Below are 27,364 nucleotides of genomic sequence, written 5' to 3' on the forward strand. Positions count from 1 at the left end.
AATCCAATTTCGAGCGCACTAAGGTGCGATAGAGGCGGAGAAGGACCACTCGGTCTGCTCCCCAGGAGGTACCATTCAGGACACAGAGGGTGTTAAGGGAACGCAGACAGCGAGCCGAAAGATAGGAAACGTGGGAGGACCAGCACAGTTTTCTGTCAAACATAAGACCCAAGAATTTAGCGACGTCGGAAAATGGAAGGTTGACAGGACCGAGATGTAAGGAGGGCGGAAGAAACTCCTTACGTCGCCAAAAATTAACACAAACGGTCTTACTGGGTGAGAAACGGAAGCCGGTTTCGATGCTCCACGAGTGGAGGCGATCGAGACATCCTTGAAGACGTCTTTCAAGAAGGCTGGTCCGTTGAGAGCTGTAGTAGATCGCAAAATCGTCCACAAAGAGGGAACCCGAGACATCAGGAAGGAGACAATCCATAATTGGATTTATGGCGATCGCAAACAGTACAACACTCAGCACGGAGCCCTGGGGTACCCCGTCTTCTTGGGAGAAAGTACGGGAGAGAGTAGTGTTCACCCGCACCCTAAATGTGTGCTCTGCCATAAATTCGCGAAGAAAAAGGGGCAGCCGGCCCCGAAAGCCCCAAGAGAACAGTGTGCGGAGGATGCCTGTCCTCCAACAGGTATCGTATGCTCTCTCCAGATCAAAAAATATTGCTACCGTTTGGCGTTTCCGGAGAAAATTGTTCATGATATAAGTGGAGAGAGCAACAAGATGGTCAACTGCAGAACGATGCTTTCGGAATCCGCATTGGGCTGGTGTTAAAAGACTGCGGGATTCCAGCCACCAAGCTAAACGGTAATTCACCATACGCTCCAAAACCTTACAGACACTACTCGTGAGAGAAATGGGGCGATAGCTAGAGGGGAGATGTTTGTCCTTTCCAGGTTTCGGAACGGGAACGACAACAGCTTCCCGCCATCTTCTGGGAAAGGTACTGTCGGTCCAAATTCGATTATAAAGGCGAAGAAGGTAACGCAGACTATGGGTTGATAAATGCAGCAACATTTGGACATGGATACCATCCGGTCCTGGGGCGGAGGAGCGAGAAGAAGAGAGGGCATGTTGGAGTTCCCGCATGGAGAAAACAGTATTGTAGCTTTCGTGATTTTGAGAGGAGAAAGCAAGATGTCGCACTTCCGCTGCACGTTTCTTCGGGAGAAACGCTGGCGGGTAATTTGAAGAGCTCGAAATCTCAGCAAAGTGCTGACCCAATGAGTTAGAAATTGCGACGGGGTCCACTAAGGTATCATGCGCGACAGTGAGCCCAGAGACCAGGGCATGTTGGAGTTCCCGCATGGAGAAAACAGTATTGTAGCTTTCGTGATTTTGAGAGGAGAAAGCAAGATGTCGCACTTCCGCTGCACGTTTCTTCGGGAGAAACGCTGGCGGGTAATTTGAAGAGCTTGAAATCTCAGCAAAGTGCTGACCCAATGAGTTAGAAATTGCGACGGGGTCCACTAAGGTATCATGCGCGACAGTGAGCCCAGAGACCAGGGAGAAACTAGGCGCGCCTGAGAACCGTCGAAGCCGACTCCAAACTTCCGAGGAGGGGGTGAAGGTGTTAAATGAGCTAATAAAGAATTTCCAGCTTGCCTTCTTGCTATCGCGGATGACGCAACGGCATCACGCACGGAGCTGCTTATATCGGATACAGTTGGCCAAAGTTGGATGGTGACTGAAAATGCGAAGAGCACGTCGCCGCTCACGTATTGCGTCACGGCATGCCTCGTTCCACCAAGGAACTGGGGGGCGCCGGGGCAATTCGGAGGTGCGTGGTATTGAACGTTCCACAGCTGTAAGAATAACGTCGGTAATATGTGTGACCTCATCGTCGACGCTGGGAAAGCGACGGTCATCGAATGTCGCTAGAGACGAAAATAGTGTCCAATCTTCCAGCGTCGCGAGCGCATATATGGCAGTTGAGGCTGCAGTCTAAGAACACATGGAAAGTGGTCACTCGAGTGTGTATCATCAAGGGCGAACCATTCGAAGCGCCGAGCTAGCGGAACAGTACCGACCGCAAGGTCCAAATGAGATAAATTTGTCGTGGAGGCAGACAAAAATGTGGGGACCCCAGTGTTGAGGCAAACTAGATCCTCTTGGTGGAAGACGTCTAGCAATAGTGAGCCACGGGGACAAGGATGTGGAGATCCCCAAAGCGGGTGGTGGGCATTTAAGTCCCCAACCAGCAAATAGGGGGGGGTGGAAGCTGACCAAGAAGATGAAGGAGATCAGCTCGTGCCATTGGTGTGGATGATGGAATGTATACCGTACAAAGACAGAATGTGTATCCAGAAAGGGAAAGACGGATGGCGACAGCTTGGAAGGAACTGTTTAAGGGGATTGGGTGATAATGGATAGTATCATGGAGAAGAATCATGAGTCCTCCATGGGCTGGAGTGCCTTCAACAGAGGGGAGGTCATATCGGACGGACTGAAAATGAGGGAGAACAAAGCGGTCATGGGGACGCAGCTTTGTTTCCTGAAGACAGAAAATGACCGGAGAGTAGGATCGTAAGAGGATCAACAATTCATCCCGATTGGCTCGAATGCCGCGGATATTCCAGTGGATAATGGACATAGGGTGAACAGAAAATGGAGGAATGTGACCAAGGGTGCTGTCAACTCAACGACTGCTCAGAGCTTGCAACCGACAGCATGGAATGGCATTCAGTCGAAGACAGAAGATCCTGATCCATAGGTTGGTCAGGAGCAGCTCCTGCCACCAGCGATCGGCCGCTTGACCGGCCACCAGCAGTGCGCCTCGGCGACACAGAAGACGGCCGAGGGCGATTTCCGGCAGGTGGTGCTGTAGATGGGACACGCCTTGGCGGAGAAGGAGAGGAACTGTGTTTCTTCGTAGCCTTCTTGGAAGTATGTTGTTTAGATGAAGGAGGAACCGATGGTTGTGAAGTTGCAGTACGTAAAAACTCTTCACGAGTATGCTCTTTTTTCGAAGACTTGGCGTCTGACTTTTGGGCTCGAGATTTAGCAGAACCCGACGAAGGGTGAGCCATAGGGTGGGCAGGCGAAAGTGGTGAGGTTGAACGGGCGATCTTTGCGCTGGCCGATCTGACGACCGTGGTACTAAAGGTGAGGTCGCAAGTCTGCGTGGCCGCCTCCTTTGTTGGCCGAGGAGAAGCAAGGACAGTGCTGTATTTTCCTGTCTGAGGCACAGTGGGCTGTCGACTGGCGAATAATTTTCGAGCAGCAAAGGTCGACACCTTTTCCTTCACTCTTATTTCCTGGATGAGCTTTTCGTCCTTAAAAACGGGGCAATCTCAAGAGGAAGCAGCGTGGTCACCCATACAGTTGATGCAGCGAGGGGATGGAGGGGGACAAGCACCCTCATGGGCATCCTTGCCACACGTAACACATTTGGTCGGATTGGAACAGGACTGGCTGGTGTGATTGAACTGCTGACATCGATAGCAACGCGTAGGGTTTGGGACGTAAGGGCGAACGGAAATTATCTCATAGCCTGCTTTGATTTTCGATAGGAGTTGAACTTTGTCAAATGTCAAGAAGACAGTGCGGGTTGGAATGATGTTTGTGTCAACCCTTTTCATAACCCGATGAACAGCCGTTACGCCCTGGTCAGACAGGTAGTGCTGAATTTCTTCGTCAGACAATCCATCGAGGGAGCGTGTATACACGACTCCACGCGAGGAATTTAAGGTACGGTGCGGTTCCACCCGGACAGGGAAGGTGTGGAGCAGAGAAGTACGCAGCAATTTTTGAGCCTGGAGGGCACTGTGTGTTTCTAACAACAGGGTGCCATTCCGTAATCTGGAACAAGACTTTACAGGACCCGCAATTGCGTCGACACCTTTCTGAATAATGAAAGGGTTGACCGTGGAGAAGTCGTGACCTTCGTCAGACCGAGAAACAACAAGGAACTGTGGCAACGATGGAAGAACCGTCTGTGGCTGAGACTCAGTGAACTTACGTTTGTGAGCAGACATAGTGGAAGGTGAGGAAACCATTGCGGAAGAATCCCCCATGATTACCGGCGTCTCCGATGGCGCGCTCCTCCCTTGTCGGGGCCCTCACCGAGGGCACACCCGCCTTAGGTGATTGTTCACACCTCAGGTCACACTTCCCGACAAACGGACGGAGGGACCAATCGGCACTTGCGGAAGGTATCAGCTCGGGTAATCACCCCTCCCTGGGCCTGGCCGTTACCAGGGGGTACGTACGTGTCCTACCTGTCTACCCGGGGCGGGGAATTACGCGTTACCCCGTCACCGGCTACGCATGGAAGTGCGTGGGTCGGCCTTCAGACACGCACAGGGAGGAAAAAAGAGAAAGGGAAAGGAAAGAAGAGGGGGTCTCAAACGCCGCAGCGGAGAAAAGGGCAAGGAGAAGAGGGAAGGAAAAGAGAAGGACAGAGGAAGGACGAGGACTTGCAAGTGTAGAAAGCAAGGAAATTGGAACAGTTTCGGGCGTCCGTCTCCGGACGTAGGCACAAACCATACTCCCAGAGTGGGAGAAAGGGAAGGAAAGAGCCAGAGGTGAGGGGGGGGGGGGGCGAAGATGGGGGATGGGGAAGGATGCGGAAAGGGAAGGGAAGGGAAGGGAAGGTATGCAGCCCGGAAAGGAAGGAGGGCCACATAAGCTCGGGGGGGGGGGGGGGGGGGGATGGTGCATGGTGGAGGGTACCTTGAACCAAAGATAGTCATTCCCTTTCCTGCTCCATTTGCAATTAAACAGTGCTTTGCAAAAGAAAAAAATCTTCTTCCCTACAGGGACTCCTATTTGAGTTCATGCAGATTTTCCATTATACTCGTGTTGACTGAACCTACCAGTAAGAAATCTAACAGCACACCTCTGAATTGCTTCTACATCTTCCCTTATTCCTATCTGATTGGGATTACCAACATTCCAGATATGTGGACTCCTTTATAGCTGCAACCAAGTAACTGAGTGGACGTACCAAGAGCAGCAGAAGTTTTATACACAGGATTTAGTTAATTTTTCATTCCTATATGCTTATATGAAGAAGTGAATTGTATCTGTATATTTCACTTTATTGACTAGTGCACACTAACTTATTCAAAACTTTTGTGTGAACTTCGGTGCATTTGCATTGTATGAGTTTATCTTAAGTGTGGTACAAACCAGAAATAGCATAGCAAAAGTGTTTGCATTGTATCCATTGACTGTTCTGATTTACATTATATTCTTTACGGTATAGTGATTAATGATGGGTAGAAACTGCACTTGTTGTGTACATATGCAGAGTGAACTGGACACTGTCTAAACAGTTGGAAGCTCTGTCGGCCGTGGTCAACGGTTTCAGGCTCCTGTCCTGGTCTGCAGTGGTGTTGGGGCACCTTAGACGAATGCTTTGACTCCTATGGTGCAGACAACGTTGCCAGAGGTGCCTGATGTCACAGCATCTTCCAATTTGCTTCTTCTGGCCAGTCAACACTCACCTGACAGCAAATGGAAAACAGTAGAGGAGATGAGAATCACTGGGCGGGATGTGTTAGTGGGTACTGGCCACATGCCTATTTCCTTGCAACTTAAAAACAGATTTGAGATATTGCCCGCTGCTGAAAGAACATCTGAGCCAGAAAGTGACACCTTGTCTGTTGTGACTTGGACTAATCTTCCTAAAAGGTCCACACAAGTGCAGAGGGTGGGAATGTTCATCATTGGGAACTTGAATGTTATGTGGGTGACGGAGACCCTCAAGGAAATAGCAGGTAATAGGGGGAAGGAAGCCCAGTGTCCACTCTGTCTGCTTGATGGTGGTCACACTGAAGATGATGAGGATGTTCTGCCAGCAGCAACTGAGTGATTTGGGTGTACTCGGCTGCAAAGCATGGCTCGTGTCACCACGAATGACTCTTACCACCTGGTCCAGAGGCCATCTCCAGTTCTTACAGGCAACTAGCTGCTTTTGTGAAGACAGCTAGCCTTGCACACAGAGCGGAAGCAGCATCATGACCAAGACTCAGATGATTCTGTGATTGTCTCTGATGTGGATTTCTTGACCTCCGCTATTCAGGCATATGCTACAAGCAGGAGGGAGCTACTAAGGTAGTGGAGTACGTGTGGTGTGCACATGTGGGTTTTTTTGCGATAGACAAGCCCCACCACATGCTTGATACAATATATTCTAATTTCAGACTGGGAATAATACTATCCCACTATAAATCCCCTGATTCAGGGGTAGAATGGGCAGAACATTTTATGGCAAAATTGGGGAAGATTTTGTGCAAGTTTCCTGGTCATGCTACAGCATTAGGTGGAATATTCAACTTATCCGCTATAGGCTAGGAGACTTAAGTGATTAGGGCAGGTACAAGGAACAGTTTATCATGTGAAACTGTTCTAAATGACTTATCTGAAAATTACCTTGATCATCTAATCAGAGAATCAACTCATGAAGGTAATGTATTAGATCTGATCACCAACAGGCCCAAACTTTTCAGCTCAGTGTCGAACATGGAATCAGTGATTGTAAGGCCATTAAATTCATCTCCTGGACTAAAAATACTGAGTCACACTACAACTTTGTAGCAAAATGCAGGGAGACCTGAGGACGAATGGTGCTTGGTTCAGGACTTGGCAGTTAACTCTCAAAATAAACAAACATAACATATCACACACAAATAGGCAGTAAGACCCATTATTGTATAATTAGACAATTGTAGAACAATTACTGGAAGCAGTCACCTCCATAAAATATCTATGAGTAGGCAGAGAGTGTGATTTAAAGTGGAACGACCACAGAAACTAATCACAGATGAGGAAAGTGCCAGACTGAGGTTCACTGAAAGAACTCTCAGGAAGTTTAGTCCACCCAGAAAGGAGAGCTTACAAAACCCTAATTAGAACAATACTCTAATATTCCTGATCAGTATGGGATCCACATGAGTGATAGAGAAAAGATAGGACATAAAGAAGAGCAGAGCATCTCATTACTGGTTCATTTAATAAACATGAAGGCATCATGGAGGTGCTCAGCCAACTCCAGTGGCAAACAGTGCAAGAGAGTTATTGTTCAAATTCTGAAAGCACACATTCATAGAAGAGTTAACCAATATGCAGATTCCTCTTGTGTACATCTTGAGAAAAGACCATTAACATAAAATGAGAGAGATCTGAACTCAAACGGAGGCTTACCAGCAATTGTTCTTCCCGCAAACCATTCATGACTGGAACAGGAAAAGGGAGAAGTGATAGTGTCATACAAAGAACCCTCTGTCACACACCATAAGATGGCTTATGGAGTGGAAATTTATGAGGGCGTGTTGAAAAATAATGCCTCCAACTTTCTTATTCAGTTCTCAATATTGGTTGAGGTATTACATGTCATGCATATAACTCGACTGACTTTCCCGCTTCACTGTTCCAAGTTGCAATCCTCTGCCACTCGTTCCAAATTTTAGCACAAGCAGAGTGCAATGCAACTATGTTGGTGCATGCTGCAATTGAGTTTCTGATCATAGAAGAGCTCATCTGCAAATTGTGCACTCTCTCCTTCAGCATGACAATGCCAGACCACACACGAATGCTGCAACATCTGTACTAATCAAACACCTTGGGTTCACTGTCATCGATCATCCTCCTTACAGTCCCCGACTTGGCACCATCTGATTTTCATCTGTTTCAGATCTTAGAGAACACTTCTATTCATCACCAGGGTGACTATGATAAGAAATAAATATGCAGACATGAAGAATAAAGATGTAGAATGTTACATAAAATTTGTCTAATTTATAAAGCTTTAAAGGTTTGGTTGTAACTTGGACACACAAAACAACCAAGAATGTGAATACATCTTTATTAGACTATGGCACATATGCCAATCATTGTAACATACACTGAACACAATAAGATAAGGCAAATGTATGCTGGCAGTAACAACATGATGACTGAGCGCGAGCATAGTGCAGCAGGATTTAAATAGGTGCTCGCCTGTGGCAGGCTCTATCAGAAGTTCACAGTATTGCTCATTTGTGGTGCACTCTCGTGGATGACAACACTCCAGTAATGTGTGTGGCTTTCAAGTGTGTGTGCATTAATTCATTCCTCTTCCCTTGGGGAACAGCTCAGATTCGTGAGATGTCCATGACATTTCCCTCCACAAGGCTCTGACTTAGATGACATTCTGATACTAGGATTTATGGTTGGAAGTAGTTGGGCACAGGCAGTGTCACAGTCCTCCTTGTTGTGTCAACCCATATGGTAGGATGGGTGAAGTCGGTGTGAGCTCCATGTCAACATCAGGTTCAGGGTGTGGTGGTGGTGGTGGTGGTGGTGGTGGTGGTGGTGGTGGTCCTACACTTGGCTGCTGCGGTGGAGGGGACTGCTCCAGTGTATACAGTGGCTGCTTCGGTACTGGTAGCGGTATTGGAGAAGCTGAGTTAGGTTTGGCTACCAGTGACGGGGGACCCCTTATATGTCATAGCAGAGAACAAGCCACATCAGGTGATCTGTCGTGACACAGATTGGCATGGCGACGTCTGTGTTCCGGACAGGATTGGCCGGCACAGGTGCAGAGTGTCACAATGATGTGAACAGAGGCTCTTGTCCAAACAGATGTTGCAAAGACAGAGGCCACAGCATTGGGAGATGATGAGGAAATCCATTTTGGGTGATGACCAAACCTGCATGGCCCCAACAGCCATCCTGGGCCATAGGAGATGCAGGAGCGTCTGGGGTTGATGCCCACGGAGCAGTTCAGTGGGGCTGTTGTCGCCAAACAACATGAACCAATAGGAAGACAAAAACTGATCCAAGGCAACACTGGATGGGGAACGAGTGGCATACATTTTCATTTGCAATTTAAATTTTCTAACTAACATTTCAGCCTCACCGTTCGACTGTGGGTGAGAGGGTGGAGCAAAAATGGGGCAAATCCTGTGGGTGTTGCAGGAGGAGACAAACTCCTGCAACACAAACTGAGGGCTGTTATCAGAGATCCACATTGCCGGAAGTCCTTCAATGGAAAAAATTTTCAACAGAACTGCCACGGTGGCAGAGGCTGAACTTGACGGGCAATGAACAACATATGGGAATTGAAAGAATGCATCAGTTACTATTAGCCAGTATGCATTAAGAAAAGTGCTGGCAAAATCAATTTCGAGACAGTACCAGGCCTGCGAAGGATGCGGGCACAGAGACAACATTGTTCACTGGGCAACTTGCTGTGATGCACACTGAGAACATGCTGTAACCAAATGAGTGATACAGCCGTCCAAACCAGACCAGAAAACATGATGGCGGGCTAATGCACTGGTGCATGAGACGTCCGGTGATCAGTGTGCAGCAATTGCAGGACCTCCGAACTGTGAGTTGAGGGAAACAGTATGCGAAGAGCTGAAAAGTCCATATCAAGGAGTACAACAGCATCAATGACAGAGAAATGATGCCAAAACACACAGTACTTACGGAGGAGTCAGATGCCGGTTATGGAAGTGCTGGTAGCACTACCCTGCGCACCCCGAGCACTACCGATTGGAAAAGCATTGACAGTTTGTTAAGTGCATTCATCAAGATGGAAACAGAGTAACTCTTGCCAATCAAACACTGGGTCCGGACGAGCTGGAAGACAGAAGAGCGTGTCAGCACTCTCATGTTTAGCCATGGGGTGGAAGTGAATCTATTAGTTGTACTGAGAGAGGAACAGTGTCCAATGCTGAAGGCAATGTGCTGCTTTGTCTGGCAGCAATGCTGAGGGGTTAAACAGTGAAACAGCTGTTGATCCATAATCAGATGGAATTTTGCATCATAAAGGAAAGCATGAAACTTCTTTAACATATAAGCCATGGCGAGGGCTTCTTTCTCTATTTGTGAATACCTAGTCTGCGTCAAATTAAGTGTCTGCTACACATATGAACACTGCCGCAGCCCATGCTGGGTTGCATCTGTTGCTAACTCTAAATGTTGACCCAGTTGGTAGGTTACGAGGCAAGGTACAGATTGTAACACAGACTTCACCTTGGAAAATGATGTTTCACATGCCTGTGAGCAGTGAAAGGACATCCCCTCATGCAGTCCGGTTCATAATGGTTGTGCACTCGACACTGTACCTGGCAAAAACTGAAAATAATAAGCAATCTTACCTACAAAAACCTCGAGTTCTTTGACCGACGTAGGATGCCACAATGGCAGAGAAATTGTGACAACGGGGTCTGGGACCAGCACTAGAGACCTTGAACCAAAGATAAACAACAGAAGGCTAAAGATGCAGCACTTTTCAAAACTGCATTTTAACCCAGCAGCATGTAACACCAGAAAGAATGTACAAAAGTTGTTGAGATGTTCTGAAATGGAGGAGCCTGGCACTACAATATCATCAAGATAGTTGGCACAGCCAGGCACAGACCTCATGAGTTGTTAAAGAAACCACTGAAAAATCCCTGGTGCATTGGCCATGCCAAATGGTAACCGCAAGTATTGATACAAGCCAAAAGGCATGTTAACAACCAAGAGCTGTTGAGAGTCGGCATCAATGGGAAGCTGCAAATATGTATCAAAGAGGTCAATCCTGGAAAAATGCTGACCACAAGCAAGCTTATTGAAAAGTTCGTCATGGCGCGACAAGGGATGTGTGTGAATGATAGACTGAGCATTGTCAGAAACTCTGGAATTGCCACAAAGGCATAACCGTCCCGATGGTTTCTTGGTAATGACTAAGGGGGGTAGCCCATTCTTTGGATGCAATAGGTTGGATGACACTAGAGACCATGAGGAAGTCGATCTCTGCCTTGACTTTGTCATGGAGCGCCATCGGCACCACGCGAGCCTGAAATAAATGGGGTCTGGCCAAAGGTTTCATGGTGATGTGGGCTTTGAAATTATTGGCCCACCCCCGAGCCCACAGAAAATACGGCAGAAAATTTAGAGCATAAAGAGTAAAGTTGTGTATAATGCACTTGATCAGAAATGAGACTAGCTTCATTGGAAATAGTAAACCCATAAAGGTTAAAGAAGTCCAAAGCAAACAAATGTTTAGTATGTGCATTGTTCACCACCAGGAAAGTCAGCAGATGAACCACGGACTTATACGTGACTGGGGCTGAGAAGCTACTTAACATCAGAATGCTTTGTTTATTGTAGGTGACTAATGTATGTGATGCTGACTTGGGGGAGAACCCAAGTCCATGTATGTTCGCAAGTTGAATAATAACATGGCAGCACCAGTGTCGATTTCCATGTGCAAAACTTTCTGATACACCCTAACATCAATAAAAATCTTATTGGGTGCAACAGAGAGTGCGGATACATAATTGACATCCATGTCAGCATCTGCAATATGCTGTTGGAATTTTCATTGCTGGAGCAATGTGACCCATTTTGCTGCACTGGTGGCAAACGGCCCAATGCTTAGGACAATACAGCCTATCATGAGTGACAAAACGAACGGGGGGAGTTGAAGCAGGTTAAACTTCTGAGACCTCACCATGATTCAATTTAAGTACCCACAGCCCTCTTAACCTCAAACAGTTACGCAATCATCACGACTTTGGAGAGGGAGAGGTTTTCACATTGAAGAGCCTGCTCACGAACCTCATGATCAGGACCCAACCAAATGATTGCGCCACAAGCCACTTGGTTGGCATATGACTCCTTATGTACATCAATGACAATGTGACGATGATAGCTTCAACCATGAACCTCAGCTGCCCAAGACTTGTAGGAATGTTCCGGTTTGTTTCTACACCAATAGAACTGATCTGAACTCAACTCAAGTAGCAATGATGTGCATCTGTTTACAGTAGTATTTCAAAACAAGGTTGCACATGTTATCAAAAGACAGAGAAGACAGATCCTGCAAGGGGCGAGATGGAAAAGGAGTTGATACATGCAAGGTGATAACCAAACAAAAAGAAAGCACAGCATAAGGTAGCATCAGTCAATCCAAACACATGAAAATGCTACTTTCAACAGACTCATTGTAATCTGGAAACAGCCAAGGATAAATGACCATGGTAGTGACACGCAGAACAGGAGGTTCAAGAGGTAACGCAGCAGGCAATGTGGATTGAGATGGACCCAAACTGGCCAAAACAGAGGCAAGCATTTGAAATACCAGGGTTTGATTGTGTTGCATTGTGGCAAACACCACCTGCTGTTGACTAAGATGCTGCAATGCCGCAGTAAGAACCCCTTGCTGATCTACAAGGCAGTATAAAAACTCATCAGTAGCCCTGTCAGACGTCGCAGACACAAACGGAGGACCAACCAGAGACTGAAAACTGGGCAGAGAACAATCCCACACTCGTAGTCACTTGGGCTGTAACTTGGGCACACAACACAACCAAGAATATGAGTACAACTTTATTAGACTGTGGTATGCAAGCCAATCATCATAACATAGACTGAACACAATAAGATAAGGCAAATGCATGCAAGCAGTAATAACATGATAACTGAGCACAAGCATAGTGGGGCAGGGCTTAAATAGGCACTTGCCGGTGGCGGGCTTTATTGGAATTTCACAGTACTGCTCTTTTGCAGTACACACTCACAGATGACAACACTCTGCTAAAGTATGTGGCTTTCAAGTGTGTGCGCATTACTTCAGGTTTTCACATAAAATTTCAGAACCATTACTTTTCAGCACTCCCTCGTAGATGTAAATGTGAAACGCTTTCCCAGAAGTCTCCTAATAAACTGAAGTCAGATAATTATTCGCCTTCCCTACAACTGTCCTTATGTCCTCATTCCATTTCATGTTAAACTTAATGACATGCCCCTGCCACTACAATTTTTTGGCCTTAATTCATTAAAATAACTTGGCCATATGCCAATATACCTACTGATTATGTCAGTACAATATTAAGAAATAGTGAGCTAATATCAGAACGCAAAAGGAACCAATGCAGTTTCCAAGAAGTAAACAATGGTTAAAAAAGCTACCAGTTTTATAGCTGCAGTCTTCGTAGATATTTACTGCTGATGAAAATATCTCAGATTTCTAGCAATGCAGCAGTGTTACATACTGTCACATTTCATTCCAAGGAAGATCAGGATTATATGGCAACTGAGTTATAACCCTTGTCAATCCAGCACTTTATTTTAACACACCATCTGACAGGAAACCCTGAGTACTTTTCATCAGCTACCAGCTGTGTTCCCATTATTATTATTATTATTATTATTATTATTAATCTTTCCACACCATGAGTGCTCTCTGTTGCAAAGCGAAATACTGAGCCATTTCATTTTGTCACCACAAGTTGTTTTCCAAATTGAGTATCTTTTACACGGGTATCCAAGAGCTAACCTTCCAGTAGGAAGCTGCTTTGTTACTCTCTTGATGATGCTGTTTGCAAGGTTTCAATGAAATGCCCAACCGACTGCAATATTTTGGCTTTAACGTTTGCTACTATATCAGGATATCTGTGTAAATCATACACTTAATAATTATGTGGGATTTCCTTATCTTTAGTATTGCTGTCTCTTATGGATCCAAATGTTTTCCTTAAGATTTTATGTTCAAACTACTAGTTTTCAGAACCGTAGGTTACAATTCATATAGTTAATGATTTGTCTATGTCCAATAAAGATACCTTAGAAAGGTATTTTCTTTTGAAAATGTCTTAAAACCATTGAAAGAAGTGTTAGTCTTTTGAATTTGCATTTCAGCTGAGCATCTACAATCTCCATCGTTTCCAGGTCCCCAGTTCCGTACAATACAATATCTCTACATGAAAACTGTCCTGCACCTGGCTTGACTTCCGAATCCTCTGCTGGCTCTACACAAAGTCTCTTCCATCAACTTACCAACCCCCTCTCCCCCTCCCTCCCGAATCACTTCTTGCCTTTCTCCCCACAGCCGCTCCGCGACCCAGAGTACGCGAGTGCTTCTCCGCTTGTGCCAGTAAGAACTAGCATTCCCCTACTAAAAATATGCACAGTTCAATTACATACTGAAAATGAACCACCATCTGAAAAATAAACAAAGCTACACACATGACTTAAATAATATGTCATTTGCTTCCAGTTCTATTGAGCCCGAAAATAATATTCTGTCTTTTACAAGCTTTGATCTAAATAACTAATCATGGAAGTAGTGCATACGCACTTATACAAATAACAATGAATATACTTTGAAAGTATGGAATAATAAACTTAGCCTGCTGATTTGACGGCTTTTTCATGCACAATCTAGTGATAGCATCAAATCTTATGGATAACATACCTTTTTCCCATTGCAAGTGTTTTTAACATTGGGAAGGTAACTTTTAAATAAATGAGTTAGAAAATAACTACCAATTTAGAAAAGTGTAATATGATAATGAATGGAGAGCAGTGAGACTTGCCATACTGCGTTCATTTGCCGTGTAACTGTGATGGATTTGATGGTCTGACATATTTGCGTAAAAAAGATATAAGAATGCAATCTTATGAGAAAACAGCAGAGCTCAAGATAACAGAACTCACTGACCTTTGAAAAAGTTGCGCTATTAATTTGCTGGGTATTATTATTTTCTGGATGGCAACTTAAGATGTAGTACATTGTTTTATCTGCATTACTCTGAAGACCTGTTCCTTTTGTAGCATTTATTAATCATGATGCAAGAGCTTTTAATTCATTTTCACTGTCAACTAGTTACAATTACAGCCATTAACAAACAGAATGTTCCTATCACCGCAGCAGAAAGTTCTACAAACTGAATCACTGTTGCCAAACAATATTTCAGGTACTTTTATGAAGTGACTGATTTTTATGATACATCTCCTCATGTAGTTACAATATTAATGATAATTTAAGCAATATAATATACGTATACACTAATGACCCAAAACATTACGACCACTGCCCACAATGAGACTGAATGCTGCCTGGTGGTGCTACAGGCTCATGAGGCAGTAAGGAAAGTATATAAGCAGAGCAGAGACAAATAAGCAATTATTCTAGGAGTGAGATTTTCACTCTGCAGTGGAGTGTGCACTGATATGAAACTTCTTGGCAGATTAAAATGTGTGACGGACTGAGACTCAAACTCGGGACCTTTGCCTTTCACAAGCAAGTGCTCTACCAACTGAGCTACCCAAGCACGACTCACGCCCCGTCCTCACAGCCTTACTTCTGCCAGTACCTCATCTCCTACCTCCCAAACTTTACAGAAGCTCTCCTGTGGACCTTGCAGAACCAGCACTCCTGGAAGAAAGGATATTGCGGAGACATGGCTTAGCCCCAGGCCGTGGCTGGCAAGTTGCCAGGAAGTTTCAATTATTCTAGGGATTATATGGGACATAAATGGGAAAACCACTGACGATCAACTTGGACAAAGGGCAGATTGTTATGACCTGGTACTTGGTAACAAACAAGTCAAATGGTGAAACTGATTGGCTGTTCATGTGCTCCATCTTGAGCATCTATGAAAAGTGGTTGAAAGAAGACAAAATCATGATTAAGTAACAAGGTGTGTCTTTGTCGATCATACACGTCTCATCACAAAATGGGGAGGTCAGAGGCTCGCCCACTCTGTAAAGCCCAATAGGCAGAAATATCTAACAGATCTCATGACAGAGCACAATGCTAGTGTACACACAAGGGTGTCAGAGCAAACCATTCAGTGCAAATTGCCGAATGTGAGGCTCGGGTGTTCCTATGTCCTCAGGTGTTCAGGTGTTCCTATGTCCTCTGGTGTTCCTATGTCCTCTGGTGTTCCTATGTCCTCTGGTGTTCCTATGTCCTCTGGTGTTCCTATGTCCTCTGGTGTTCCTATGTCCTCTGGTGTTCCTATGTCCTCTGGTGTTCCTATGTCGGCCCGACAACACCGTCAGTTCCAACTGCAGTGGGAACAGCATCATCGAGATTGGACTGTGCATCAATGGAAACATGACATCTGGTTTGATGAGTGGTGTCCCTTATATGGGTGCTGCTCTGTGCTATGGAGGATATTCATCTAGGCTTCTGTGGGACTTGAAATAGTAATCAAACACACCCTAAAAGCTGTGGACTATGAACATTACTGCAGACTACCTGTACCCCTTCATGCTCGACATCTTCCCCAAAACTGTTTGTCACATGGCCAAGACTATACTACAGCAGCTTGAGGGGCATGACATTGTACTCACAATGATGTCTTGGCCACCAAAGTAGACTGATCTTAACCAAATGGATCACATCTAAGATGCTGTCACGCAACATTTCCACGCCTACAAACCAGGAACTGTGTGAGACGTCCAAAGACATCTGGGGCACATACCTCCAAAAACACACAAAGGACTTGTTGAAATCATTCCACACAGAATCACTGCTTTATTGAATGCTGTCTCTCAAAGCAGGAGGGGGCGCGGGGGGGGGGGGGGGGGGGGGGGGGGGTAGAGGGAGAAGGAGAGAGTTGAATTAGTTACACCACATAAATTACATGTTATTGAGGCCATCAACAAAAGTAAGTTTTTTCAAGCATTTCCACTTATGGTTCTCTGTCTATACTCACTTGATCTCAAGGAATCGTCTACCACCATATGGAAAACAACATGGACTTCAGCTAAATTTGAATGTCTTGTCAAGTACACATCACCAGTTTGTAGATTCTTTGTCCCCAACCTTCGAGACTGGAAAAATAATAATAATAATAATAATAATAATAATAATAATAATAATTTGTAATCATGTAAGTGGATTATTTTCTAACCTTAACAAAAAGATCATTGGTAATAAGATTAATCTTGTTTCACCTAGAGTAGAATGAAACCAGTGAACCATGTTACAGGGACACTCCACATATTTTGTAAATGATTCTAGGAGCCAAAGCAAAGTTTCTTGCAAATTCACAGTATGCATCATTTATATCTATCAAGATACTTAAGTTTCTTTATATGGACTGGTGTACCTTAATGGTGCTTGAATAATTTGGAAACAGAAGATTGCTACATGCAAATGATGCAGAGAGATGTTCTAGCACACATTTTTATGAACCTCAAGCCAGATAATTATCACTATCCGATCAAAAGTATTTGGACACCTATTAGTGGACATTAGTTCCTCCCTCTGCTGAGGACATTTTCAATCAGGTTTCTGAATGTCTGTGGAAGAATGGCAGCCCATTCGATCTCAAGAGTTGAAACCAGAGAAGGTAGTGATGTTGGATGCTAGGGTTTGGAGCAAAGTCGACATTCTAACTCATTCCAAAGACGTTCCATTTGGTTCAGGTTGTTACTGTGGCAGGTCAGTCTATTTCAGGAATGTTCCTGTCCATAAACCATGGTCTCACAGATGCTGTTTTATGATAGTGTAGATTGTTATACTGATACAAACATCATCTCCAAACCATTCCTCTGCCATACATAGCACACAATGCTGTAAAATGCGCACATATCCTTCCATATTTAGCATTTTCTGAAGTGCCTCGAGGGACTCGCTCTCTCCCCCCCCCCCCCCCCCCCCCACGCTTACACACACACACACACACACACACACACACACACACACACACACACACACACACACACACACACACACACACACAAAGTACTGTACCACCACCTCCTCCATACTTTGCTATTGGCACTATACATTTGCAAAACCCTTCCATTGGATTGCAACAGTGTATTTTGTGATTCATCACTCATTTCCAGTTATCCACTGTCCAGTGGCATCACTCAACTTATCACTGACTGCAGAAATGTGGGGCATATGAGGAGATGCTCAACCATTGTACCCTACTCTTTTTCACTCCCTACACAAAGACATTGTGCAAGCTGGACTACTGGGAACACTTTGAAACTCTTGAATGATTCCATTTAATTATTTACAACCACCCTCTGCAATGCTCGACAGTCCCTCTCCTTCAGTGCAGGTCAGCCTGGTCTTGGTTTAGCTGTGGCTGTTCCTTCATGTTTCCATTTCACAGTAACATCACCAACAGTCAACAAGGACAGTTTTAGAAGGGTTGAAATATGTCTAATGCATTTGCTACTCAGGTGACATCTAATGATTTGTCCACATTTGAAGTCACTGAGGCTCTCCTGACCTACCCATACTGCTGTTACTGCTTCCCTACTGACAATAAAATGCTCCCTGCCTCCTTTCATACTGGTAGGTTTGCCTTATGACATTCACATTACACAGCAGTGTCTGGATACTTTTGATCAGGTAGTGTATACATTGTGGCTGCAGCTTGAGACAGCAATCAAGTATCATTTCAGTACTGTGCCCTTAGCACACCAACCTTCAATATCAGTTTCATTAAGGTGATTTCCAGCAATTGATTGTTTTTGCAGATTTATTTTTATAACTCTAAACATACTGCTTACTGACAAAGCTACATACACAAATTATGGGTACATAAATTTACACAATATGCATTAACAGGCAGTAAAGAATCCTTGCTGTCTCAAAGAATTTGAATTTCTGGTCAACCGAGTATAAATTTGTGATTTCATAATTGGACCATATTTTAGAAAAACGTAAACCAGCCACAGTCATGACAATCTCTCACCAGGAACTCTTGAAAGGTGTAATCATAATTATATGACAAAATATGGTAGGACCTCGATAATCCGGCATGCTCGAGGATCTTTCTATGCCACGTCATCAGATACGCCAGATTATCAAGGTCATTTTCAAAAGCCCGGTTTTAAAAAAGGGACATAGCCAAAACTTATGGTTCTAATGTATAAAAACAAGTAACTGTCATTTATTGAACACAACAGGAGGGATTACAGTATATCAAAATAAGAAGTATGTATTATTTTTCTGTGAAAACAAAACTGAATTGAAAATCAAATACTATACTGCTCTCTTAACTCAGTTTAAAGTTCGTTTTAGAAATGTTCAATATACATAAATAATTTTTTTGTATGCTATTTACAAAATAAAAAATGCACCATTGACTTGAAAAGATCACAAGCAAGCTAAATAATAAAAATTGCCAACAAGATTTTAGTGCAGTTCAGTTGGCATCACTGTCTTTAGGAATAGCACACATATCTGACATCAAGTGCATGGAGTGTATCAAACTGATAGTTTAGCTGAAATTTTCTTCTGAGCCCTCTGGAACACTGCAGATTTCTTTCTTGGACTGAGCTCTTCTTTTGATAAAAATATGTTGTACAACGTGCAACTTCACAACTTCAGAAGTGTTGTGTTGTTGGACAGTCTCAATGAATTACACAAAAGTGTTTAAGGCTTCTGAAGCCTCAGTCCAAGAAATGTGACTTGTAGGCATTTCTTCGTTGTCATTCTCAGTTTCTGGTGCCCTCTGTGGGTTGAAAACACTTTGCAATATCACATTGTCCGTCCGACAGCTAATTTTCAGTTAATGTCGATCAATTGGCCAACTACTTCTGCTGAAAACACAAGGAGTTCATTAGTGAATGCAGTTCCAGAGCAGTCAGATGCTGAATCATCATCATTTATATCAGTTTTCACTTCAGCTTCTTCGATCAGTTTAGGCCATTGGTTTCTCCAGGTCCTGTGCAATATTTTAGTTTTGACAGAGGTCCAAGCAACTGTAGATATTAAAATAGAGTTTTTAATGTTAAAATTACATTGAAACTCTTTGATGCTGCTATCTGAGGTTATGATCTTTTGCAGAAACATTTGAACCATCACTTGAAATTTTTTACACCCTCTTGCTCGAGAGATGGAATTAGTGACACAATACTGGCAGGTAGGTATGGGGGAAAAAAAACTGACAGAGGCTCTGATTCTGGAGGGTGAGCTTAGCAATTCAGGATAAGAACTGCCTTAGAATTTTTGGAACAACTTGACTTTAATCCATGCATTAGTCTGTGCATTGTAAATAACCGAGCTAAAAATACAGGAAAATTTCTTATGCTTGCTGGACTATGGAGTCTGCCACAATATTAAGTGTTGGACTATCGTGGTATTACTGGATATAATTTCTGTATGGTGGTTGTACTACATATTTTGCTTTAGCGCACAGGCAGATATTGAATGAAACATATCTAGAGTTGCAGATGGAACTTGGTGGCATTCTTTAATGGTATACACTCACCCCTCATCCCACAATGACTTTTTTCTTTTAGGACATGTTTGAGGAATGGTGCTATATGACATGGAAGTGGAAAATTACAAGACCTGTGTCCAAATTTAGGCCAAAATACTTCAAGCTGTTTTTTGGTCTCTACATACTCTATCACTGTTGCACATTTTTGTTGATAGAAACTTCATTGAACATTCAAGATATCAGTTTTTAGTGTCTTCAAAATGTTATACATCTTTGTGTAGATAGTTGTTTACCTTGTATTTTTATTTTTCAAAGAATATTTACGTCTTTTATCATCTAAGAACTGAAATCACCCTGTTGCTGTTCTAGAATGAAACTTATTTTGAAGCTTTAAAGTCACAGTGAAGTTTACCCATTTGGAGAACTGGGGGCATTTATTTCTTGTTCAAATAACACATTATATTCTATTGTACTTAATCCATAACATGTTTTATTTATTAATTGAACAAATGTACTGAAAGTTTCAGGTACTCCAAATGGGAGTCAATCACTTACATCAAAATGATTTTGAGCCCTCCATATGCTTGGTGATTAACTGAAACACACTAGTGTTTCCAGCATCTACAGGGTGGCCAGAAACAGTCTGAAAAGCTTGTATGGATGTTGCAGGGCACATTGTGCTGAGAAATAATTTTTAAGAAAAAATTTGACACATTGTACCATTTCCAAATTAATTAGCATTGAAGTTAGCTGATTAGACCATTGCACATGCAAATTCAAGCAGCCCACCAGATACGGTGTCACCAAATGTGTTCTTTGTTTGGTTTCCTGAAACCAGACAACAGAGGAATACACAAAATGGACATGGCACGGAAGTGAGGATAAAATCCAAGCCAAAGGCTGAGCAGTCTAATGCACTATTATCTAGGCTATGAGAAAAACTGACACTAATTGTATCTGACAAGCCACTTTAATTTGCACATGCAACAGCCTGATCAGCTAATTCCAATGCTAATTAACTCAGAAATGGTGCAACATATCTAATTTTTTTCTGAGCAATTATTCCTCAAGAACAAAGCCAGCAAGCACTGCATTACACAACACCACATTTACTTCTGCATGACTACTCTGCAATTTACACTTAAGTGACTGGCAGAGGGTTTTTCAAACCACACTCAGACTGTTTCTCTATCATTCTACTCCCTAAGAGCACACGGGAAAAATGAACACTAAAATTTCTCTGTACAGGCTCCAATTTATCTTATTTTATTATGATAATTATTTCTCCCTATGTAGGTTGGCAAAAAATATTTTCATATTCAAAAGAGAAAGTTGGTGATTAAACTTTCATCAAAAGATTCTGCTACCATGAAAAATGCTTTTGCTTTAATGACTGCCACCCAACTCACTTTCACATCCATCACACTTTCTCCTGTATTTTGCAATAATGCAAAATGAGTTGCCTTTCTTCAGACTTTTTCAACATCCTCCATCAATCTTATCCTATAAGGATCCAACCACACAGCAATACTTTAGAAGAGTACTGTAGAGTGACTGTAGTGAGGCAGTATCTTTAATACACCTGTCACATCTTCAAAGTGTTCTGCCAAGAAAATGCAATCTTTGGTTTGACTTCCCCACAACATTATCTACGTGATTGTCCCAATTTAAGTTGCTCATAATTGTAACTGCTAGGTATTTAGTTGAACTGACAGTCTTTAGATTTGTATGATTTAATGTGTAACTGAAATTTAATGGATGTCTTTTAGTACTCATGTGGATGACCTCACACTTTCCCTTATTCAGAGTCAATTGCCACTTTTTGCACCATACAGATATTTTGCCTTAATCATTTCACAACTGCTTTGATTTTCTGATGAATTTATGAGCTGTGTGTTGATAGACTGTTTCCTTTGAGGTAATTCATGAAGTTGAAACACAGCATATATTCAAAATTCCCATTGCAAATAAACATTAGTGAATGGGTCTCTAATGTGCTGGATTACTTTATTTCCTTTCTTGAATACTGATCTGACCTATACAACTTTCCCGTCTTTAGGTATGGACCTTTCATTGAGCAAGTGGTTGTACATGCTTGTTAAGTATGTGACAATTGTATCAGCATACTCTGAAAGGAACTCAACTGATATACTATCTACTAAGTGGTGAATGTTTCTTTGCTTCACCAAGGATATCTACTTCTAAGTTACTAATGTTGGCACCTGTTCTTGATCCAAATTCTTGAATAATTACTTCACCATCTTTGGTGAAGGAATTTCAGAAAACTATGTTTAGTAACTGCACTTTAGTGGTACTGTCATCGGTAATATTACCATTGATATCACACATTGAAGATACTGACTGTGTCTTGCTGCTGGTGTACTTTACATATGATCATAATCTCTTTGGATTTTGTGTCAAATTTCAACAAAGTCTCATTGTTGGATCTATTAAAAGCACCTTACACTGAAATCTGCACGAAGTTTTGAGCTTCAGTAAAATAACACCATTCTTAGAAATTTTGTGTTTTTTCAAATTTGCATGCTTTTTTAATTGCCTTTGTAACAGCATTCTGACCTGTTTTGTGTATAACGGGGGATCGGTACCATCTTTTATTAATTTATTTGGTACAAATCCCTAAGTTGCAACTGATACTATTCCTTTGAATTTAAGCCACATCTGGTATTCACATACATAATTAGTTTGGAAGGAGTGGAGACTCTCTCTAAGGAAGGCATGAAGTGAATTTTTATTTGCTTTTTTTTAAATATTAGGTGGTTGTTTAAGTTTGTAGATTTTTCTTTTGCATGTTGGTATTCTGGTTGCTACGAGTTTATTTATCAATTATCATTTTTTATTTGTAGTTCACTGTTTCTATTTGAGTTTACATATTACCATTTGGAGATAATGACTGGAGCAAGTGGTGAAATCTGTACATTTCTGACATATCCTTCTGTACAAGTGTAATACAGGGGTAGCAGCAGTGGAAGGCAGCCAGAAACATTTGCACCATATATGCGGATAATGCCATTAAACAGAGCACAGCAAGAAAATGTTTTTCTCATTTTAAGGAGGATCATTTTGACATTAGTTACACTCTACATTCATAAAGATCTTTTGGGTTTGATGAAGATTGTTTAAACACATTAATCCACAATGATCCACGTAAGTGTACTCAAGAACTGGAAAATATGATGAACTGTGATCATTCCAACATCGTGTGACACTTCCATGCAATGGGGAAGGTTCAAAAATCGAGAGTACTGGTGCCACATGCTCTAAGCCAAAAATCACAAAAATCAGCAGGTGGTCATGTGTGCATTTCTGCTTGCACTTTATCAATTGGCTACTCAACAACACAGATCATTCCTATCCTCTGTAGTTACTCGTGATGAGAAATGGTGTCTTTACACTAACATAAGGAAAATAAAAGAACGGTTGAGCCCAAACAAAGCAGTAAGTCCCCATACAAAGACCTGCATGCTTCCACAAAAGATAATGTTATGCATCTGGTGGACACCGACGGTGTGATGTATTACAAATTGTTTCCCTGAGGTGTAACCATCACTGCTGACATTTTTTGTCAATAACTGAGACATCTTCCAGAAGCTATGCAAGAACAACAACCAGGACGACTACATGAAGTGATACTACTCCACAACAATGCCTGCCCACATTCTGCTAGACTGACAAAAAATACTATACAGGAGGTGGGTTGGGAAGTCATTCCACACCCACCTTATTCACCTGATTTTGCATCTTCAGATTTTACCTTTTCTGCTATCCATCGAACAACCTTCAAGGAACTTCCTTTGTGGATGAAAATGTGCTTCAAACATGACTTGAAGAGTTCTTTGCCTGAAAACTGTGTCATTTCTACAGTCGTGGAATCAAAAAGTTACACGAGCATTGGAAGATTGTTGTAAATAGTGAAGGAGAATACATTATTGACAACAAAGTCTCTGTTATGTGTTTGTTTTAGGGAGCAAAAACAACTACAGTCATCCGCGCCCATGTCAAAACTGTAGAACATGAAGATAAAGAGAGGAGTTAAATTAACTAAACGTCAATCCCAATTGACAGAAGAGAAGACAGTTAAAAATTGGGATATGGAGAAAGGTCTATAAAATATGCCATAGAGAAACAGAGGTCCAGAACTAAAAATTAAATGGTATTCACCATATTGTTACGACAGATAGAAAGTAAAACACAGTCAACAGCCGCACTTTGTTCGCTAGAACGGCTGATAACTCAGATGGCAAACACAAACGGGAATGTAAGCACTTACAAAACTGGCACTCCATAAGGAAATTGTAGACAGTTAAAAGTTGGGTGCAATATTCACAAAGTGGTGGGGGAGCACCACTTAACAAATGGCGATGGCTTAAGAGACAGTGCCCAATATGCAACCTAATTAAAATTATATTCCTCGCGAAGAGGGCCGAGAGGATGTTGTCCAAGCTGCTGGGGGAGGACCAGTGGTGATACCAATGTGACACCACCTGCTGACAGACGGCAACACACAGATCATCGGAGGAAATATAAGAACTAGCGGGCTGAGGTATGAGAACTGCAGCCTTGGCAGCAACGTCAGCGGCCTCATTTCCTGTCAGACCAATGTGACACCAGGAACCCACAAACATCACAGTGGCTCCATGAAGAGTGAGCAAGTGACAACTTTCCTGGACCCGTTGCACTACGGGATGGATGGTGTGCAGTACACAAAGGCTTTGAAGGGTTCCGAAAGATTCTGAGCAGATGATGCAATTGAAAAGCCTGTGTTGTAGGATGTACTGAGTGGCCTGATACAGGGTGAAGAGCTCTACTGTAAATACTGAGCAGTGTTCTGGAAGCCCATACAGAAAAATGTCGGTGCCAATGAAGAAGGTATAGTGAAATTGGGCTGCCACACAAAGCCAAGGTGGTGAAGGGTTCACACCCACTGGGAAAGTTGCAGGTAGCATGAAGTTAAGCTGCCTGAGCAAGAGCCAAAAGCGAGCTCCAGGAGGTAACAGAGAAGAGGGATGTGCCCCATACTAACAATCAAAGTATTCATTGAAGAAAGAGGCATAGGATGGATAGCCACACGTGGCAGACAAACAGCATGCATATCTGCTGAGGAGAAAGTCATCGCAGTAGGACAGCAGCAGTCTGGCAGCTTCTGTATACAGAATTTAACCGAGCTAGTGCAAGAGGTGCCAGTAGCCAAACATATGCCACAATGGTGGATAGTATTGAGACGGTGTGAGAGGGACGGACATGCAGATGCATAAACGAAACACCCATAGTCTAGTTTCGAACGGACAAGGGACCAGTACAAATGGAGAAGGGTAGTTCGATCTGCACCCCAGGAAGTACCCAGAAATTCATACAAATGGTTTTGACAGTGGAAAAATGAAAGTCATTGTCAGTGCTCCGTGAGTAAAGATGATCGAGACATCACTGAAGATGCCACTCAATGAGACAAGTCTGTGGAGAACTGCAATAGATGGCAAAATCATCAACAACAAGGGAGCCGGAGATGCCCAGCAGGAGACAGACCACTGTTAATGGCGATAGCAAAGAGGACAATGCTCAGGACTGAAACCTGAGGCACACTATTTTCCTGGATACAAGTGTTCAACAAGGCAGAACCCACACATAGCTTGAAAACTTGGTCTCTTAAAAATTCCTGAAGGAAACTAAGCAGGCAGCCATGAAAGCCCCATGTATAGAGAGAGTACAGAGGATACGAATGCTCCAGCAGGTGTCGTGGGCTTTCTCCAAAATGAAAAATATGGACACAGTCTTGGGACTTCCGCAGAAAACCATTCATGACATGAGTGGACAAAGTGATGACAATATCAACTGCAGAATGCTGTGCTTAAAATCCACAATGTGCAGTGGTTGGTAAATTGTGAGACTCAAGCCATCACACCAGCCGGGCATGAATCACATGTTCCCTCACCTAGCAAACACAGCTGGTGAGAGAAATGGGGTGGTTGCTAGAAGGAAAGTGTTTGTCCTTACTGGGCTTAGGTATGGGGATGACGACGGGTTCATGCCAGTGTCTGTGAAACGTGCCCTCTGCGCAACATGCGGTTGTACGTATCAAGCAAAAAGTGCTTGCCCGCGATAGAAGATGCTGCAACATCTGAATGTGAACAGCATCTGTCCCTGGGGCAGAGGATCGGGATGGACTGAGAGCATGATCAAACCCCCTCATAGTAAAGGCAGCATTGTAGCACTCACGATTATGAGAAGAGAAAGACATCGTTCGAGATGACTCCACTAGTTTCCAATGGAGGAAGGCAGGGTGACAGTAGGAGCAGCTCAAAATCTCTGCAAAATGGTGGGCCTAGATGTTGGACATAGCAACAGGGGCCACAATGACATCGTCCACTACTATCAGGCTGGAAATTGGGGAATGGATCTTGGTCCCAGAGAGCCGTTGGAGGTTGACCCACATGACGGAAGAGGGTGTGGAACTGTTTAAAGAACTAGTGAATGAAATCCAGCTAGCTTTTTTGCTATCCCACGAACGCAATGACACTGTGTACGTAACTGTTTATAATGAATGCACTTTGCCTGTTTGCCATCATAGGATGACGGTTAAAAACATGGTGAGCACGAATTTCGTCACGGCACCCCTCAGTCCACCAAGAGAGTGGGACACGGTGTACGAAAGAGTAAGTGTAAGGAAATGAACATTCTGCAGTGATAAGGGGAAATATGGAAATGATGTTCATCAAAGGTTGCCAAGGAGGAGTAAAGCTTCCAGTTGGCCTGCAATTGGATGTGCATGTGATTGGGGTAGGAGTCAACAAACAGATAGCACACGGGAAATGGTCACTTGATTATGTGTCAGAGAGAACAGACCACTCAAGATGATGGGCAAGCTAGGCAGTGCAGAAGGATAGGTCCAAATGGGAATAGGTGCGCGAGGAGTCAGAAAGGAAGGCAGGTGCTCCTGTGTTAAGGCAGAAGAGGTTAAATTGATTGATAAGGTCAACCAAGAGGGCACCTCTCAGACAGGTTCTGGGAGAAGCCCAAAGGGTATGGTGTGCATTAAAGTCACCAAGCAGCAAAAGGGGTGAGGCAGATGCCCAACAAGCTGGAGGAAGTCTGTCCTGGTGAAATTGAATGACAGAAGGACAAAGGCGAACTGCATCAGCTTGAAGGCAGGTAGTCAGAGAGATGGGTTGAGTTTGAACATTATCCTGTATGAGAAGCATGACGACTACATGAGATGGAATGCCGACATTTGTGGGGGGGAAGGTCAAAACTGACTGGGAAGAAGTGCGAGAGCTCAGAGCAGTCTTGAGGATGCAATTTTGTTTCCTGACGGCAGACAACAAATGGACAATGTGATTCAAAGAGCAGCTGTAAATCCTCTTTGTTGGATCAATGTCCGTGAAAGTTCCATGGGAGGAGAGTCATGATGAGGGAAAATTGAAGGGGTGTGACCTTG

At 43.3% G+C, this 27,364-nt stretch overlaps 1 protein-coding gene across 1 annotated transcript in view; it reads right to left on the reverse strand.

Annotated features, from left to right (window-relative positions):
- The window catches only part of LOC124721620 (protein C12orf4 homolog), a 145,090-nt gene that overhangs the window by 42,685 nt on the left and 75,041 nt on the right, over positions 1–27,364 (reverse strand). Inside the window, exon 8 of the mRNA XM_047246679.1 lies at positions 16,438–16,555. Coding sequence (XP_047102635.1) covers positions 16,438–16,555 — 118 coding nt within the window. The remainder of the gene's footprint in view (positions 1–16,437; positions 16,556–27,364) is intronic.

The sequence above is a fragment of the Schistocerca piceifrons genome, chromosome X (genome assembly GCF_021461385.2).
Source record: "Schistocerca piceifrons isolate TAMUIC-IGC-003096 chromosome X, iqSchPice1.1, whole genome shotgun sequence".
Lineage (NCBI taxonomy): Eukaryota > Metazoa > Arthropoda > Insecta > Orthoptera > Acrididae > Schistocerca > Schistocerca piceifrons.